The 15,512-nt window shown below is 44.4% G+C and overlaps 1 protein-coding gene across 4 annotated transcripts in view; it reads left to right on the top strand.

Annotated features, from left to right (window-relative positions):
• The window catches only part of pak4 (p21 protein (Cdc42/Rac)-activated kinase 4), a 28,112-nt gene extending 13,435 nt beyond the window's left edge, over window positions 1–14,677 (top strand). For 3 of the 4 annotated variants that reach the window (XM_047594133.1, XM_047594134.1, XM_047594135.1), the window contains exons 2-11: window positions 2,298–2,534; window positions 3,002–3,201; window positions 3,483–3,699; window positions 3,790–4,023; window positions 4,473–4,919; window positions 5,017–5,150; window positions 6,571–6,697; window positions 9,026–9,151; window positions 9,242–9,376; window positions 10,819–14,677. In XM_047594133.1, the coding sequence (XP_047450089.1) occupies window positions 2,334–2,534; window positions 3,002–3,201; window positions 3,483–3,699; window positions 3,790–4,023; window positions 4,473–4,919; window positions 5,017–5,150; window positions 6,571–6,697; window positions 9,026–9,151; window positions 9,242–9,376; window positions 10,819–10,974 (1,977 nt within the window). In that variant the 5' untranslated portion in view covers window positions 2,298–2,333 and the 3' untranslated portion in view covers window positions 10,975–14,677. The remainder of the gene's footprint in view (window positions 1–2,297; window positions 2,535–3,001; window positions 3,202–3,482; window positions 3,700–3,789; window positions 4,024–4,472; window positions 4,920–5,016; window positions 5,151–6,570; window positions 6,698–9,025; window positions 9,152–9,241; window positions 9,377–10,818) is intronic. The other variant, XM_047594136.1, reaches the window with a different exon arrangement.
• The last annotated feature ends 835 nt before the right edge of the window (window positions 14,678–15,512 follow it).

Here is a 15,512-nt window from a genome sequence, read left to right as displayed (position 1 = left end):
GTTCACCAGAGTCATCATAACTGGAACAGGCATTTACCACCAGTGGTATAACCAAAACTGAGATGGTTTTACTTCAGTGTCGTGTGGATGAATGTACGAAATGAAATAACTTTTTCAGTATCTGGATTTGGGAGCAAACTATTAATGTTTGATTTGATGTGTTTGGAACGGGACAGTTTCGCTCTGTAAGCTGTGGGGATGACAGCGATTGCAACATCTGGCACATTCATGCAGCTTCTAATACGTTTTAGCTGATGATTTATATTCGTATTCTACCCTCTCATTAAAAACTGTGACACTGAAGAGTAATTTATACGCGAAGCTGCAGTAAATCTGTGCAGTGAGCCAGTCATTCCTAAGAATATTAGCCGAGTTGTTGTTGTTGTTTTTGTAATGTCTTTGGCCATTTTGTCGCTAATTACCGTTCATAACTGGACTGGTGAGTGAAATGTTGCGTCCTCGCTGCAGTTTATCCTGATTTCCCTCAGTTTTTTTTTTTTTTTTTTGCAGCAGGGCGTGGTGGTGTTGAAGTTCTGTGTCGGGTCTGCGTTGTTGGCTGTGAACCTCTCTTTTCTCAGTGTGTTCCTGGGCGGGTCTTGGTTGACTTCAAACACTTCACGCTGTGAAAGACTTTATGAACACTGCAGTCAGTGAGCTCGAATATGACTCACGCCCTCTAACTTATGACCTGCCCAGAACACCCTCCATCAGCTCGCCCACCCTCCATCCAGCCGTCCCCGCGACCCTGCATCTTTTTCCATTCCCGCTTTTGAGCTTTCTCCAGTTTTTGTTCTTTTCTGTTCAAGTAGGGCTTGTAGACAACAAGACCAAACAGAATTTAAAAGGCCAAATGCTGCCCCAGCGCCTCATCTGGTCAGCTGCTTAGCCCGGATCCGCTTCCAGCACACGGATCACCAGCTCCGACTACTGGGAGTGTCTCTTTTGATACCCATAAACAAAGCAGAAAGGTTCAGCATCTGCAGCTTTTTGTTTCAGCCAAACTGCGCAGCAGATGATTTTAATTACTACACAACTGCATTTGAGAATGCAATACTAAAAAAACTGAGACTGAAACACAAAGACGTCTGCTATTTTCATTCCTGTTTATTGTTATTTGTTGCTGTCCCGTCTCATTGTCAATTAGTTGATAGAAGGATTATTTTTTAATGCTTTTCCTCGGGGTTTAGAATAACTAAACCACACCCTGTGTCTTATTTAGTCCTGCTTGCAGCCCTTTAGATACTATCAGGTTGTCCTCAAAGCAAAATGTCACCAGGCAGAATGTTTAGATAACAAGTCTGGGAAAGTTCTCCGAGCCGCCCTTCAACTTTCACAGTCCATTAAGTTCCAGTAGCAATTATTTTTAACTAATGCCGTGTCCAGAACAGACCATGCATCTGTTTTAATCTGCTGTTAACAGCGAAATGTTTTGTGCATGCACAGTATCTATATGACACAGTGCAGAGCTGAGATTGTAACGCTGCATTTTGAGACGGTGGGAAAAACCGGGGATGGAATAACTCGTTGAATGTGCTGCTCTGTGAGCTGTTTATCCCCCTCCAGGCTGGCTGGGCTGATGCCTGTCAGAAAATGCTAGAGCCCGGGCTGGGTTGTCTTGTCATCCGTGATGGGGGGGGGGCAGCAGCAGTGTGAGCCTATTGTGGAGCCCGCTGATGACCTTCAGTTAAAGGGCACAGCTCATTTTTTACGGCACTAAATGCTCAGTGGGCTGAAATGAACCAGTTGGGTGAAAGTTTATTGATCAAATGTGCAGACACAACACAAATCATATAGAATAAGGCTTTGAGGAGTTTAGTTTGAGTCGATAATTGGTTGAATCCTGGAAAGGACACAGCTGTCAGGTTTTGACAGATTCATAAAATCTTGCGTAGATCTTTTAAGTGTATGTACGACGTATCAGGATCCTCTTGTTAGAAAACTTACAAGGTTGTTTAAACGTGAAGCTCAAACTCTGAGATGATTGGATTTATAAAAAAAATGTGACAAAAGGGGAAAAGCTGCATGAAAGCAAAGCGATGATGTGAAGATTTTTAGAATTGCCAAGGACAACATTAATTTTGTGAAAATCTCTTTCATAACTTAAAACCTTGTGAAGCAAATTGAAATGAGTTCCCAGCTCTCGCTCTTGAAATACTTTTTTCCCCTGAGGGTGGTTTTTACTTTCATGCATCCTTAAGAAGTTTTCTGAAGTTTCTTTTTGTGCCTGTGGCTGTTATCTGCTTTACATTTGCAGGTTTCATTCCGCTCACCCTTCACCTCTTTCCTCCTCCGTGCAGGTCTGATGCTCGGCTGCAGCCGCCTCAGCCGCCATCATGTTCACCAAGAAGAAGAAGTCTCGCATCCAGATCTCGGCTCCATCGAACTTTGAGCATCGCGTGCACACGGACTTTGACGAGCAGGAGCAGAAGTTCGTCGGGTTGCCGCGGCAATGGCAGTCACTGATCGAAGACACGGCCAAAAGGCCCAAACCCTTCATCGACGCGACGATCATCACTACTGTGGAGCCACGGAAGGTGGGTCGAGCAAAAGTAGAATCAAATAGCCATAAAAAGTCATTCATAATAAGACTTTTATTCCTTTTATTTGTGATTATTATTTCATTTCTGATCATGCTCCACCTGCACTGAAAGAGGGAAATGATGTTGCTCAGTTTCACCCACAAGTGAAAGATCTGTTCGTGCACAGACTGATGTGTTTATTTCACAGATTTAAGGATGTTATTGTGTTGCTTCTGTTTTGTGCGTAAACTTCCTTTTATTGGAAAGAATCAAAAGAACCTTGCAGACATATCGAGTTTGTCTTATTCTGTAAAACCAAGTTTGCATGACAGTTATGTTTAAGTTTGTGATCGTATCTTTGGGTGATACTATAAAACTACACAGATAATTTGATGAAAGAGGAGGAAACAAATATCAAAGCAGTGACAGTTATAGTCACAGTTTCACACGAACGATTTTTCTTTCCCCCCGTAAACGTCCAGACGATCGTTCGTGGCACTAAGCTGGCGGCGGATGGTTCTCTGACGTGGCTGCTGGATGAGTTTGACACTATGTCCGTGACTCGCTCTAACTCCCTGCGGCGAGGCAGCCCCCCCATCCAGCCCCGCAGGGACTCCAGCTCTTCAGGAGGAGGCCAGGAGAACGGAGATCCCCACCACAGACACTACTCACACTCAGACAGGTGCTCAGGACTTAATTGATAATTGATCGTATACAATCATGCTGCACAGTCATAATGAAGCGATGGACACAGATTTACCACTGAATCTGAAATTATTAGGCGCTTTTTTGACTTGACAGACGGGTTTTTGTGCAGAGTTTGTAGAGTGGTGTTGTATGTTGCTTTGTATTTTTATTTTTGCACTATAGATGGAAATTGCTAAATCTGATGCACACGTATATTCATGTCTTTGACACTGTTTTAACGTACGTTCACATCGTCTGAATCCGTCTCACTCTCAGAGACCGACCCAGACAAGAGGCCCCGGGTGGAGGTGACCCCCGTCAGGCTCAGCGTGGCGTCCGCCCCCCTCACAGAGACGAGGGAGTCCAGAGTCGACCCCAGCAGCAGCCCCGGGGACAAGAGCCCAGCAGGGCCCACAGAGACAAACCGGGCTCTGGTCCTCCCCCCCCTCCCCCTCACAGAGACAGAGAGCATCGGGACCGGGACCGGGACCAGGTAGAGATGCAAGATGAGCCCAGACCCAAAGCTTAGTATTTATTTGTGCTACGGTCAAACCAAAAAATGTCTTTATCGTTCTCTCTTCAGGACCAGGTGGTTCGTAGAGATCAGTCCGGGGACCAGAGGCCCAAGTCCAGCTATGTGGTGCGGGACGGAAGTCCTCAGTCCCCCAGAGACAAGAGGCCTCTCTCAGGACCCAACATCCGCACCCCAAACCTGCCGGTAACCGAGGGGGTGATGAAGACAGCGCAGCAGAACACGCGTCCGTTCAATACCTACCCAAGGACGGACAGCGAGGGAGGACGCAGCCCCACGGGACAGGTAGGGACGGCAGCATGAACAATAATCCAACAGCAAACCGAGCCCAGCGGCTGATGGATAACAGCTCTTATCACCTTGGTCTTTGTTCTCTAGCTCAGATTTAGCCGCTTCTGTCCTGGTTCTCCCCTGAAATGTGTCAGTGATGTATGGGTGAGACTGTGACACAGTTCAGGGACAATGTTGTGTCAAAGAAATATGTGATGAATGAAACTACTCAGGGAGTTTGAGGGTAAACAAACCGGTCTTGGGTTTTAAGTTTGATGCTAGTTTTGTTTTTCCACTTTAGTAACTTTCATATCGGGGACGTTTAAATTGTAAATCTGTTAGCACTTATTACAGTTGTTTACGTTTTCCTTTCACACGATGAAATAAAAATGCAAGTTGAGGTCCAATCCTGTAAAGCAGCTCGTGTTGCGTTGGTGATTGCGTCTCGTGTTTTTGTCGTCCAGGCGGCTCGACACCAGGAAGCCTCCCCTCAGAACGGCCCCACCCGAGGCTCCTCGGGCTCCAAGCCTCCCGCAAACCACCAGCAGCCTCATCACATGTCCCACCCGAGCCTGAACCCCGAGGCCCCCCACCACCCGCACACCCCTCACCCCAGCGTTCCCGCCCCGCGGCCCCCTGCCCCCTCCGGGCCCCCGGCGTCGGGCGCCCAACCTCAGGGCCGCTCGCCCCAGAGGGAACCCCAGAGAGTCTCCCACGAGCAGTTCAGAGCCGCGCTGCAGATGGTGGTCGACCCCGGCGACCCGCGGACCTACCTGGACCACTACATCAAGATAGGGGAGGGGTCCACGGGGATCGTGTGCATAGCCACGGTGAAGACGACGGGGAAACTGGTGGCCGTGAAGAAGATGGACCTGAGGAAGCAGCAGCGTAGGGAACTCCTCTTCAATGAGGTGAGAGGTCGCCTGCGAATGATTCGCTCAGAAGAGTCAGGAAGGTATTTTTTTTTCCGCTTGTCTCTGTGCTGATGCGTTTCCACGGTGACCGCAGGTGGTGATCATGCGCGACTATCACCATGAGAACGTGGTGGAGATGTACAACAGTTACCTGGTCGGGGACGAGCTCTGGGTCGTCATGGAGTTTCTGGAAGGAGGAGCTCTCACTGACATCGTGACGCACACCAGGTGAGAGGTTCATTTATGTAAAGGAGACTGTACCTGGCTTGTTTTTATTCTACTGAAATCAGTTTAAGGTGAGACACTACAGGTGGATAGAATAAAATCTTTAACTATGAGATATCACCAGGAAACTCCTCCACGTCATTACTTGCGTAAATAAAATCATTGTTTGTATTACAAGTTTTCTGTGAATTTTTCTGAGGGGTTATCTACTTAAATATGCACTAATTTGCAATAAAAAGTCTGAATAATGGCTAAAATGAGGTTTAAAAATCTTGTTTTAACTTCTTAACATATTATATTATTCCAGGTATTTACAGAGGGAATTTTGGATAAAAACAAAGTCAGTTTTTTGCCATGTTTTTAGGAGTAAAATGTTGTATAAACCAGCCTCTGAGTGATATATGACTGAAGAATGTAGTTAGGAATAAATCTGTAAAGTTTGGTGTGTGTAAGTGAATCTGAAGTGGATATTTCTGGCTCAGAGAAGCAGAAAAAATCACAGCCTTTGACGTTTTACATTGAAAAATCATGTATATTTTTATTGGAAACCACTAGGAACCAAAACCAGATCCTCTCAAATCCTTCAAAATATATCATGTAATCATATTAACATGTGTAATATCAAAATATCAGATTCAATTTTTATTCAAGTGTGAAACATGAATGATGATTCATTGCTGATCGTTTCCACCTTCATCTCCTTTTACTAAAATAAAACATGAGTCAGATGAGTCTCTCTTCTCCTTCATCTGTCTTTTCTTTGACTTTTCTTGCTAATTTTAGCTGTAATTTTCTTCTTATATCAGACTTCACAGCATTTTTAAATGTCCCTCTCAGATAAATACAAACCTGCAGAATATCTGTTCACGTGACACTTTTGAACGAATCTCGTTGTCACAAATCGGCACCAACCGACGAGAGTGAGAGTTTAGCTTCGGATCGGCATTTCTGCTTTTACGATTGGTTGCTTATACGAAGGATACGAACATATTAGGACCTGACTGACTTCTGCAGGAGATTAAGAGCTTCACAACGTTACCTCATATGTCAGGGTAAAGGTCACTTTTAGCCAATTTAGGAGAAAACTAGAGGCGCAACACAGACAAAGTGTTATGAAATAAACACCTGACTGTGCATTTTTATAAACTAGTTTGATAGAAGACATGTTAATGAAGCAACTGATCAGTCAGTGGCAAAAAATGTTTCACTTGACATGTGTTGTTGTCCACAAGGGGGCAGTGTAACCTCATGTTTAGTTCATAGTGTAACACCGATACTTTCTTTCACTACCGGCGTCTTTTCTGTAGTTTTTTTTTGTATCGAGTTGCAGGATTTCACATCTCTGAACTGTAAAACAAAAAGTGAAAACTGCTTAAAGCGGCTGAAATAAATAAAATAAAGTCTGATCTGACTCCGTCTCCAGGATGAACGAGGAGCAGATTGCCACCGTGTGTCTGTCTGTCCTGAAGGCGTTGTCCGTCCTCCACACACAAGGTGTGATCCACAGAGACATAAAGAGCGACTCCATCCTCCTCACACATGACGGACGGGTACGTTAAAAACACCTTCTCACTACGATTCCTGCAGGATAACGTAAAACTGCTGCATTTTAGTTATTTTAAAACATTAAAATATGTGTTCTCTCAGAAAAAAAGATGTTTGTACGATGTATCTGCTTTTACATATGAAACCGCAACTCTGTGGTTTCCAGGCCATTAGCTTTGTACCGTAATCGACCTTTTTAAAAAGCAGATGCCTTGATTAGATAGAGGAGAGGAGCACAGGTGACAGTCATAACATTATATATATATATATCATGCCCCCCCACCACCACACCTTTTATTTTTACTTAGTTGTGTAATCTTGTAGCGCAGCTCTGCAGCCACAAACTTGACCCACTTATAGATAACTGGGAGGAAAATGGTGGCTGAAAAAGAGGAACAGCAAACCACTATTGTAGAGCCGAGGCAGATGCCAAATCACTTCCTGTCTGGTTACAGGCAAGTTTCTGCTTTCTACATAACATGAAACCAATATGGTTGCACAGCAGGACTGGCAGAAAAAAGGAACTCGGCCTCTGTCGTGTCACAGTTACCGGACAGATAAATCCGATCAGTCATAACATTATGGCCACCTCCCTAATAAAGTGTAGGTTTTGCTTGTGCCTCCAAAACAATATGAGAGAATGAACATGGGCCTTCTGAGTTTATGGTAAAGGTGTTGTTAGTGGGGGCATATGAAGGGAGGGCAACTCTCGGGGAGTGTCACTGCTATGAGGGTCCGAGAGTTTCCCAGCAGAAAACCGAATTGTGTTTCGATGTTGTTTACTCGATTGTTTACTCTCGATCGCGACGTTGCGGCCGATGGGGCTGTGTTTCTCTTTGAGTCGGCGTGCGATGCTGAAAAATGATGCAGCGCTGCAGCTGTGTGCGTCACACGTTCGATGTTCTGCAGAACTCACAGCTGTGAGATGCAAGGGTCGAGGTTTCACACCATTACTGGGCATTTCTGCGAGGCCGTTAAATGAGGTCTGCGCTTTTCGTCACAGCGTTACGGGGTCACATGTTTGTTAAACAAGCTGCTACACCTTCAGTTTGTGAGAGAGTGCAGATTGAGGGGACGGGAGTTATTTCAGGCCTTCACATGTGTTGAAGTTGTTAATGTTGGAAAGGATTCCCCTCAAACTTAGGCTGTTGTTACAAAAAAAACCTACACTGACACACGAGCCTGTTAGAGCTGCGATGAGCTCCACGAGCAACACATTCATTTTTAACACGGTTCGTATAAACCACAGCATCCTTGATAACGGAGGATGAGTGTCTGTGGTTGGATGTCTTTATATGCTGTGGTTTCACCCTTCATCTCAGCCTCCAGCTCTTTGCACGGCCTGGTCTTCCTCCTCATTTACACCAAAGTGCTGACTGTTGTTCTGATAAAGATAAAGAAGCACCCGAAGCCACGGTTTCATGTTGCCTGTGCTGCTGCTGCTGCTAATGAGGACGTTTGCATTGTCCACAGCGCTCTGTGGTGTCTCGGTGCATGTGACAATGGCCTTCAGTCATCTAGAAGTTACGAAAAAGTTAATTTATCCGAGCACAGTCGACTTAAATACAGTGAACAATATCAAAGGCTAATGCTAAACCGATTTTGCATAAATTCAATGCACTTCCCAGTACGTGCATTCTGCATGAAACACTTCAAAGAAAAGAAAAAGTTTGGTTAGTTACACCTGTGAATGGTGGCAGAGTCTCACTGAAAGTCCCCTGCAGCCAGCTGTGGTGTTTGGGTTTGACTTGTTGCTCGTGGTTTGTTTTGGCCCGAGAGGGGAAGCAGGTTCAACCAAGCCTGAAGCGTTTCTCATCAGTCGTGTGACTGAGTTCGTTTTGGTGTGTTTGGTGCGTCTGAATGCATCTGTGTGCAGGTTTTCATGTGTTTAATCTCTAAAAAAACAAGGTCCAGACACTGGATTTAGTTTTAAGAGTACAAGCACTAATAGCTGGATTAGACTGATAGTGTTTTGTTTCTGTGGAGCTCAGCCCCGTCGGTGGAAGCCATCGTGTTGTCTGCAGCACTTCTCTTATCTAGTTCGTTTCATTTCTTCTTACGTGCCATCTGGGGTTATCACTCAGCACTGTGGCCAAGATTAAAGTCAGGTTCTCTGTCTAAATATGCAGCCATGCACAGACTTTCTGAGAAAGAGGTGTGGTCAGCAGCAAGGCCACTGAAGTATAAAAAAAAAAACATCTTATACTGTTATAGGAAGTAAGATGTGCTTAAGATGCACCACCCAATGTAGAGTTAAAAATATAAATATTACAGGGAGGTTTTTATGTCACGTTAAAATAATCCACCTCTGTCTGGTTATAATCTCTCTGCAGGTGAAGCTGTCAGACTTCGGTTTCTGTGCTCAGGTGTCGAAGGAAGTGCAGAGACGGAAGTCTCTGGTTGGGACGCCCTACTGGATGGCGCCGGAGCTCATATCCAGACTGCCCTACGGACCGGAGGTAACTCCTTCTTCTTCTTCCTCTCTTAAGATTTTTAACATTTATTCGTGTCTTTCCACTCGCTGACTGTCCCTCTTCACCGCGTCCCAGGTGGATATCTGGTCTCTGGGCATCATGGTCATAGAGATGGTGGACGGGGAGCCGCCTTACTTCAACGAGCCGCCGCTCAAAGCCATGAAGATGATCCGAGACAACCTGCCTCCAAAACTGAAGAACCTGCACAAGGTACAACGCTAGAAACCTTTTTAGCCGTCAAGATATACATAGGATATCAGAAAGTCTTTGCATGCACAAGAGGAAGAGAAACAACATCAGCTGGCTTCATGAAAAAGGGTGTAGCTATAAGTGTGTCACTGTTTTATTGCAGCAATTCAGAGGTACACTAGATTAAAGGAGTAATCTTTGACCGTGCATTGACCTCGGCTGTCATAGTAGAGCTGTCGTGACTTGGGTTAGGTCCAGTGCTGCTCAATAATCATCCCCTAAAGACGACGCATTCTCATAATTAGAAGGAGTGAATGGCCGAAGCGGAAATGTCTGGCGTAGACGGAGAAATAACACCGCTTCCTCCTCCTTTGAAATGTGGTTCTGCCAACAGCTGCATAAAATGTCATTCTCACATCTATATTAATCACATCTATATTTATTTAGGCCTATATCAGCCGCCAGACATAAACGTGACCAAAACGTAAAGTATTATCTCGGTTATTTTAGTTGGAGGAGTTTAAACGGGCACGTGTGCAGACTTCAGTACAGATGTTGGCGTCTGAAACAGATTGAATGGATGAACTAAGACCATTGTCGTTGTTTTGAAACCGAAACTGAAACATCTGATTTTCACTGCTAGAAAATATGATCATACTCACGTTTTGTCGATGGGGCGCCAGTCAAAGTCCTCTGTCTCTGTGAGACGTCTTCAGTCTGCGCCGTCGCATCAGGTTTCAACGTTTAAGACTGTTTTAGTCTGTATAACTTTATTAGAGAAAAACGCTGAAAGAAAGCTCACTTTCTCTGGTGCTGTATTGCTACTTAGATGTGGTCTGATTGACTCTCAGCATTCATAGCTACTTCCTGCTTGACTTCCTACCACGTAATAGATTTAAATGATCCTATCAATACTGTCTTAGTCAGTGCGTTTACATGCACGGCTGAATCGAGATGTGCATCGAAATTAAATTCCACTTTTCTGAAATGTGGTTCTTGTCCCCGTTTACGTGCAGCTGAGATAAAACGAATAAGTAACGGGAACATGTCCCCCCTCCTCCACACTAGGTGGCGATATGTGTGATATGGTTGACCCATCACGTCATATAATAAACAAGAGTTGTTCATGTGTCAGACCGACATTTCAAACAACAACCAGATGGATAATAGTTCATCTTATGGTGCAGATAGATGGCGCTATCCCTCAGGTGGTTCTGCTACCGGCTCTGTTTACCTTCTTCTTCTTCTTTGACCGACTTTCTTGGATGTTCTTGTGCATGCACACATTTGTTATCCACAGAAAACTGATTTCTAATCTCATTGGCTATGATTTTAGCTGGACTAACGTGTTTACGTGCACTTAAGTTGTCCAGTTAAAGTCTAATTAAGGTAATAGTTTCTTTTGTTTTTTCCGTGTGCATGTAAACCCACTGATTGACTTTGATATTTCTATGTTTGTCCAGGTCTCCCCCATCCTCAAAGGCTTCCTGGACAGGATGTTGGTTCGGGACCCGGCTCAGAGGGCGACGGCCAGCGAGCTCCTCAAACACCCCTTCCTGGCGAAGGCCGGCCCTCCGTCCTGCATCGTCCCCCTGATGCGGCAGAACCGGATGAGATGAGACGAGACGAGACGACGCGCGGCGCTGAGACTTCGCCCGACTCTGGAGGAGAAGAGCGTGCAGGCTCAGGTGGAACAGAATACTCCTGCACACGGAGGAGGTCACAGGTCACAGGTCACAGGTCACAGGTTCGCGGACGAGAGGAACTGAGCCTCCAGTCGGACCCTGAGAGACGTGTTGAGAGCTGTGAAGCTTTATCTGGGTGTGCAGGAGTATTCTCTTTTCTGATGTGAGTCACTGAACCGTGGGGAGTGAACCCCCCCCACAAAACAAGAGGCAATAAGTTGGTGTGTGTGTGTGTTTGAGTGTGTGTGTGTGTGTTGCCATGCTGTTATAACAGTGTTTCATGGTGTGTGTGAGTGTGAATGAGTGGGAGAGAGAGAGAGCTCTCACTTGGAGTCATGAAGGTGGAGTAAACACAGCAGAGGAGCTACAACTCGCCTGTGATTTTAACTGATTTCATGTAAACGTGTGTTTTAAGTGAAGAGCTTCACCTGGAAACGTTGAGCTCTTTCCCTTTTTGTTCCCGTTTTGTTGGATTTTACCTGGATTTTTTTTTTTTTTTTTTGCGTGTGAAAGTGGGAGGTTTGCACACGGGGTCCGATGCTCTTTAAAGGAGCCCGGGAGCCGGAGCGACGTTTTTATTAATCTCACCGTTGGACAATCTGGAAGCAGGTTTTATGTTTTTTTTTTTTTCCACTACGGAGACGTCCCTCAAGGACGGACACTGTCCTCTGTCCTCGCCACACCCAGAACTTACTACTGAGAGAGGAAATGTTTGGACTCTGGAAATGAGTCGGACAGACTTTTAATTTTGTAGACATGACACAAAAAAAAAAAAAAAAATTGTTAGGTTCCTGTTGTAAAGAAGCAAACGTTACACTAAGTGAAAAGGTAAACACTGGAGTCGTGGATGAATCTTTCTCTTATTTCCTGTGTAATTACAATGAACATAGAGAGATATATCGGTTTGGATGTTTTACTATCTCTTATTTTTGATTGTTTTTAATTGTTTCCAGGTTTATTTTAGAATGAGATGTGATGATTTTTTTTTTTTTTTTTTAAAGCACTGTTGATGAGAGATAGAAGCTGCACTCACCCAGGTGATCTCAGCAGATTACACACACACTACACTTTAGTTTTAGACCGGATAGAACGCAGCCCCTTAAAAAACACTGAGACTAAATGAGTCGTTGCTTTTAGAAGAGAGGAGGCCTTTTTCCACGCCCTCCGTTAATGAACTCAGCTCGATGTGGAGGATGAATTATCAGCTCGTCCCGTTGTCCTGCTACGCCAGCTGTCCAATTAATGTTCGGTTATCAGGTTAACGAATCCATCAGGCTGCTGGTAGTTTGAGCTCTAACCCAGAGATGAGGAAAACTCTACTGTGCAGGAAGGAGGAAGAAAAGTGGAGGTTTATATCACTAATGTACTTTGTGTTTGTTTGTTTGTGTGTGAGTGGAAATGTGGGATAGGCCATTATTGTAGTGTTTTGTGTGGGATCATTAGGCAGACGAGGAAAATCCACTCGAAATAATAGCTGGCTATAATATTCAAACATTTATAATCAGACCTGCAGGAAAAAAAAAAAACAATGATACAGCCTCAGCAGCTGAGCAAAAACACCCTGCACAGCTAAGAACAGTTGAGCTGGTTATTATACGCCCACTCGCAGATAAGTGGAGCTTCTTGCTGCACCTTGTAGCAGTGAAGACGACACTGAAGAGAAGGATGTTTCTCTGGTGTAAGAAGTCCTCCCCTCTCGCAACATAAAGAGCCTGTAGATACATTCGTGCCTCAGTCAAGGCTGTTGTTTCCATTCCTTCTATGTCTCCCAGTTCAGAGACGCCTCTCGTCTCCTCAGAGCCCAGAACGCTCTCAGTTTGAAGCTGAAACAACAACAACAACCTGGAGGTTTATTAGATGACTCACGTTACGTTGTCCTGCAGATTTTTTTTTTTACGTGCATACACCACTACAAGTGTGAGGCCTTGTGCAAAGCGCAGCAGCGACAGTCGGATGCGGACGTCGTCGTCTCTGGGCAGGAAGTCAGACGCTAGTTGTCTAATATTGCTGGTAATGTCTGCAAAGCGCAGCTGGGAGAGGTTTGAACCGAGGTTCCTGTCTAATGTTGTGGAGTTGCAGTGTTGTTTGTCACTGTGGTTACTGTTATGATGCCGACTCCATTATCTGCACCTTAACCTCAGTAGAAATACTTCCTCTCTGCTGTTTTTGTTTCTCTGGGCTCAAAGTTGAAAAAAAAAAATGAGAAAATGGTAGTTTCCATTTCCGTGATTATTTCCATGCCCAGGCCTTCGCTGTTCCAGTCGCTTGTAGGTTAATTGTAAACCTGACACTTTTCCCTTCACCCAGTAAAAAATGTGCAGCAGGAGTTGTGTTCTTTGCCACCGTGCCACTCGCTTGTGCGTCTTTGTTGTGGTTTAAAGAGGGGGAAAAACCTGCAGAAAGAAACGTGTCAAAGTTTATCGCGTCGGTTGGTGTTTGCTTTATAACGAGGGGGAAACGGCCGCCGCGCGGAGAGAAAATCAGTTTGGGCTGTAAAACTTTATAATGACACACTTTGAACTCTTCTGTTTTCTGTGAACAGATCACAGCTTTGAAAAGATGAACAGAAACTACACAGATTGATTATAGAACACTAACTAAGATTTCACATCCTGGTAAACATCTGTGAGCGGCCTCTCGGTGATTCCTGCTGTATTGATACTGTTAAAAAAAACAACTGGATCGGACGCAGCTTCAGCAGAGTTTCAGGATATTTTGTCATGAAAGTAGAATTATTGGAGGAAACGTTTTCACTCATTTGACACAGAAAAGCTGAAGCGTACGCTAATGTTTTATTTTTGGTCCAAATAACCAACTCCTCACAGAATATTCTCTCTTATTCTCTGAACTTTAGACTCTTTCTCTGCTGTGTCCTACTTTTCTTTATCAATGTGAAAATCTCCGGATCTGTTCCCTGCCCTGGTGTGACCGACATTACGTCGACTCTAACTGTGTTATGTGTTTGTTTTTTATTTTTTTATGGACCACATCCTACTGCTGTGTTTGTGTACGAGTGTGTCAGGTTTTCATGCCTTAACATTTACAACCGTCACCACATGACGCATTATAAGAAACTCCCGCGTAATCTCAAAGCGTCTCGGAGTAATTTCGATGCGTTTAAAGAGTCATTAACATTCCTCACTGTCTTCACATTGCTGAGCATCGAGGAGTTTCTGGGTTTTATTTTATTTTAAGAGGCAGAACTACTGGGGTTCGTTTCTCTGTCGCTTCCAGAGGTTTTCTGTGGATCTCTTTTTATAATTTTTTATTTTTTTAGTGCCTTTCTTTAGCATCATCTTTCCAGACATTTCCGGGATCATTCTGCTTTTGTCTTGCGTCTTTGAAACTCCCTACAGGATCTGTGGCCTCTGGATTCTACAGAAAAGTGAATGAGGTCATTTCCAGAAACCACTGAGACTGAAATGAATTCTCCTTATCTTCCTCCTCTGATGGACTCTTCTGATTCACACTGACTCACCTCGTGTTTAGACTCTGTTGATGTGATGTGTCAGATACACAAGAAACTGAACCTGCACCGTCTTATTTTTGTAAATTTCACTGGTATTGTAAAAACATAGACTTCACTTTGCAAATTTTACCTTTTTTTTTTTTTGCAAATACAATTTTTGTAAAAGATCCGCGGTGTCTGTTCTTCTGTTCCACTTTAACGTGAAGTTTGTTCCGAAGGGGAAACCACGCGTTCTCCTGGGACGTGTCGACCTGGTAACAGCAGGTCTGTGATTACATTTATTATGCAACACGTAGCATGTTGGCGTTAAAGGTTTATGTGAATTAACCGAGACTCCAGCGGCGCTCTGACACCGTTTCTGCAGACGAACACAACATAACCACACTCCACCAAGACCAGCGTCTGTCTCTGCAGAGAAGCAGTTCGATCGCTGCAGACACTCAGAACGAAATATTAGCACATTGCTTTTGCACCATCCGCTCAGTCCTGAGAGAGTTGTTGAGATCTCTGTGAACATTAAGGAACAAAACTTATCGAAGGAACTTGACTTGACCTTGACGCCCGTTTTGAAAAGCCGTTCCTCTTTTGCTTTAGAAACAAGAAGGTGCTTAGCAACAAGATTATCTGTGTTTTAAAAATATTCATGACTTCACAGAGTGAATAACTATGAGTGCACATGTTCAGCAGATGTTCGCTGAGCGTATGTTCGTGTGTTCGATGGAGTCGATGGAGTCGGTGACTCTGTGGAGCCGTAGAAAGAACTTGAACTTGACACTTGTTTGAAAAGCAGCGTCCTCCTTCCTGAGATGCTGCAACCAGATATTAATTATCACACTTTAAAAACAAGAAGGTACTTAGCAACAGAAGTAAATGCAGCTTCAGCGTGATGAAAGTTTTATTTTTTTTTAGCCGTTCTGAACGTTATCTTGCAGGATGTTTACATGGTGCTGATTTTAACCTGTGAAATCTCTCACATACTGGGGTGATTGTCTTTTTTTGTGCA

The sequence above is a fragment of the Mugil cephalus genome, chromosome 9, assembly GCF_022458985.1.
Source record: "Mugil cephalus isolate CIBA_MC_2020 chromosome 9, CIBA_Mcephalus_1.1, whole genome shotgun sequence".
NCBI lineage: Eukaryota > Metazoa > Chordata > Actinopteri > Mugiliformes > Mugilidae > Mugil > Mugil cephalus.
This window is presented reverse-complemented; position numbering and strand designations above follow the sequence as displayed.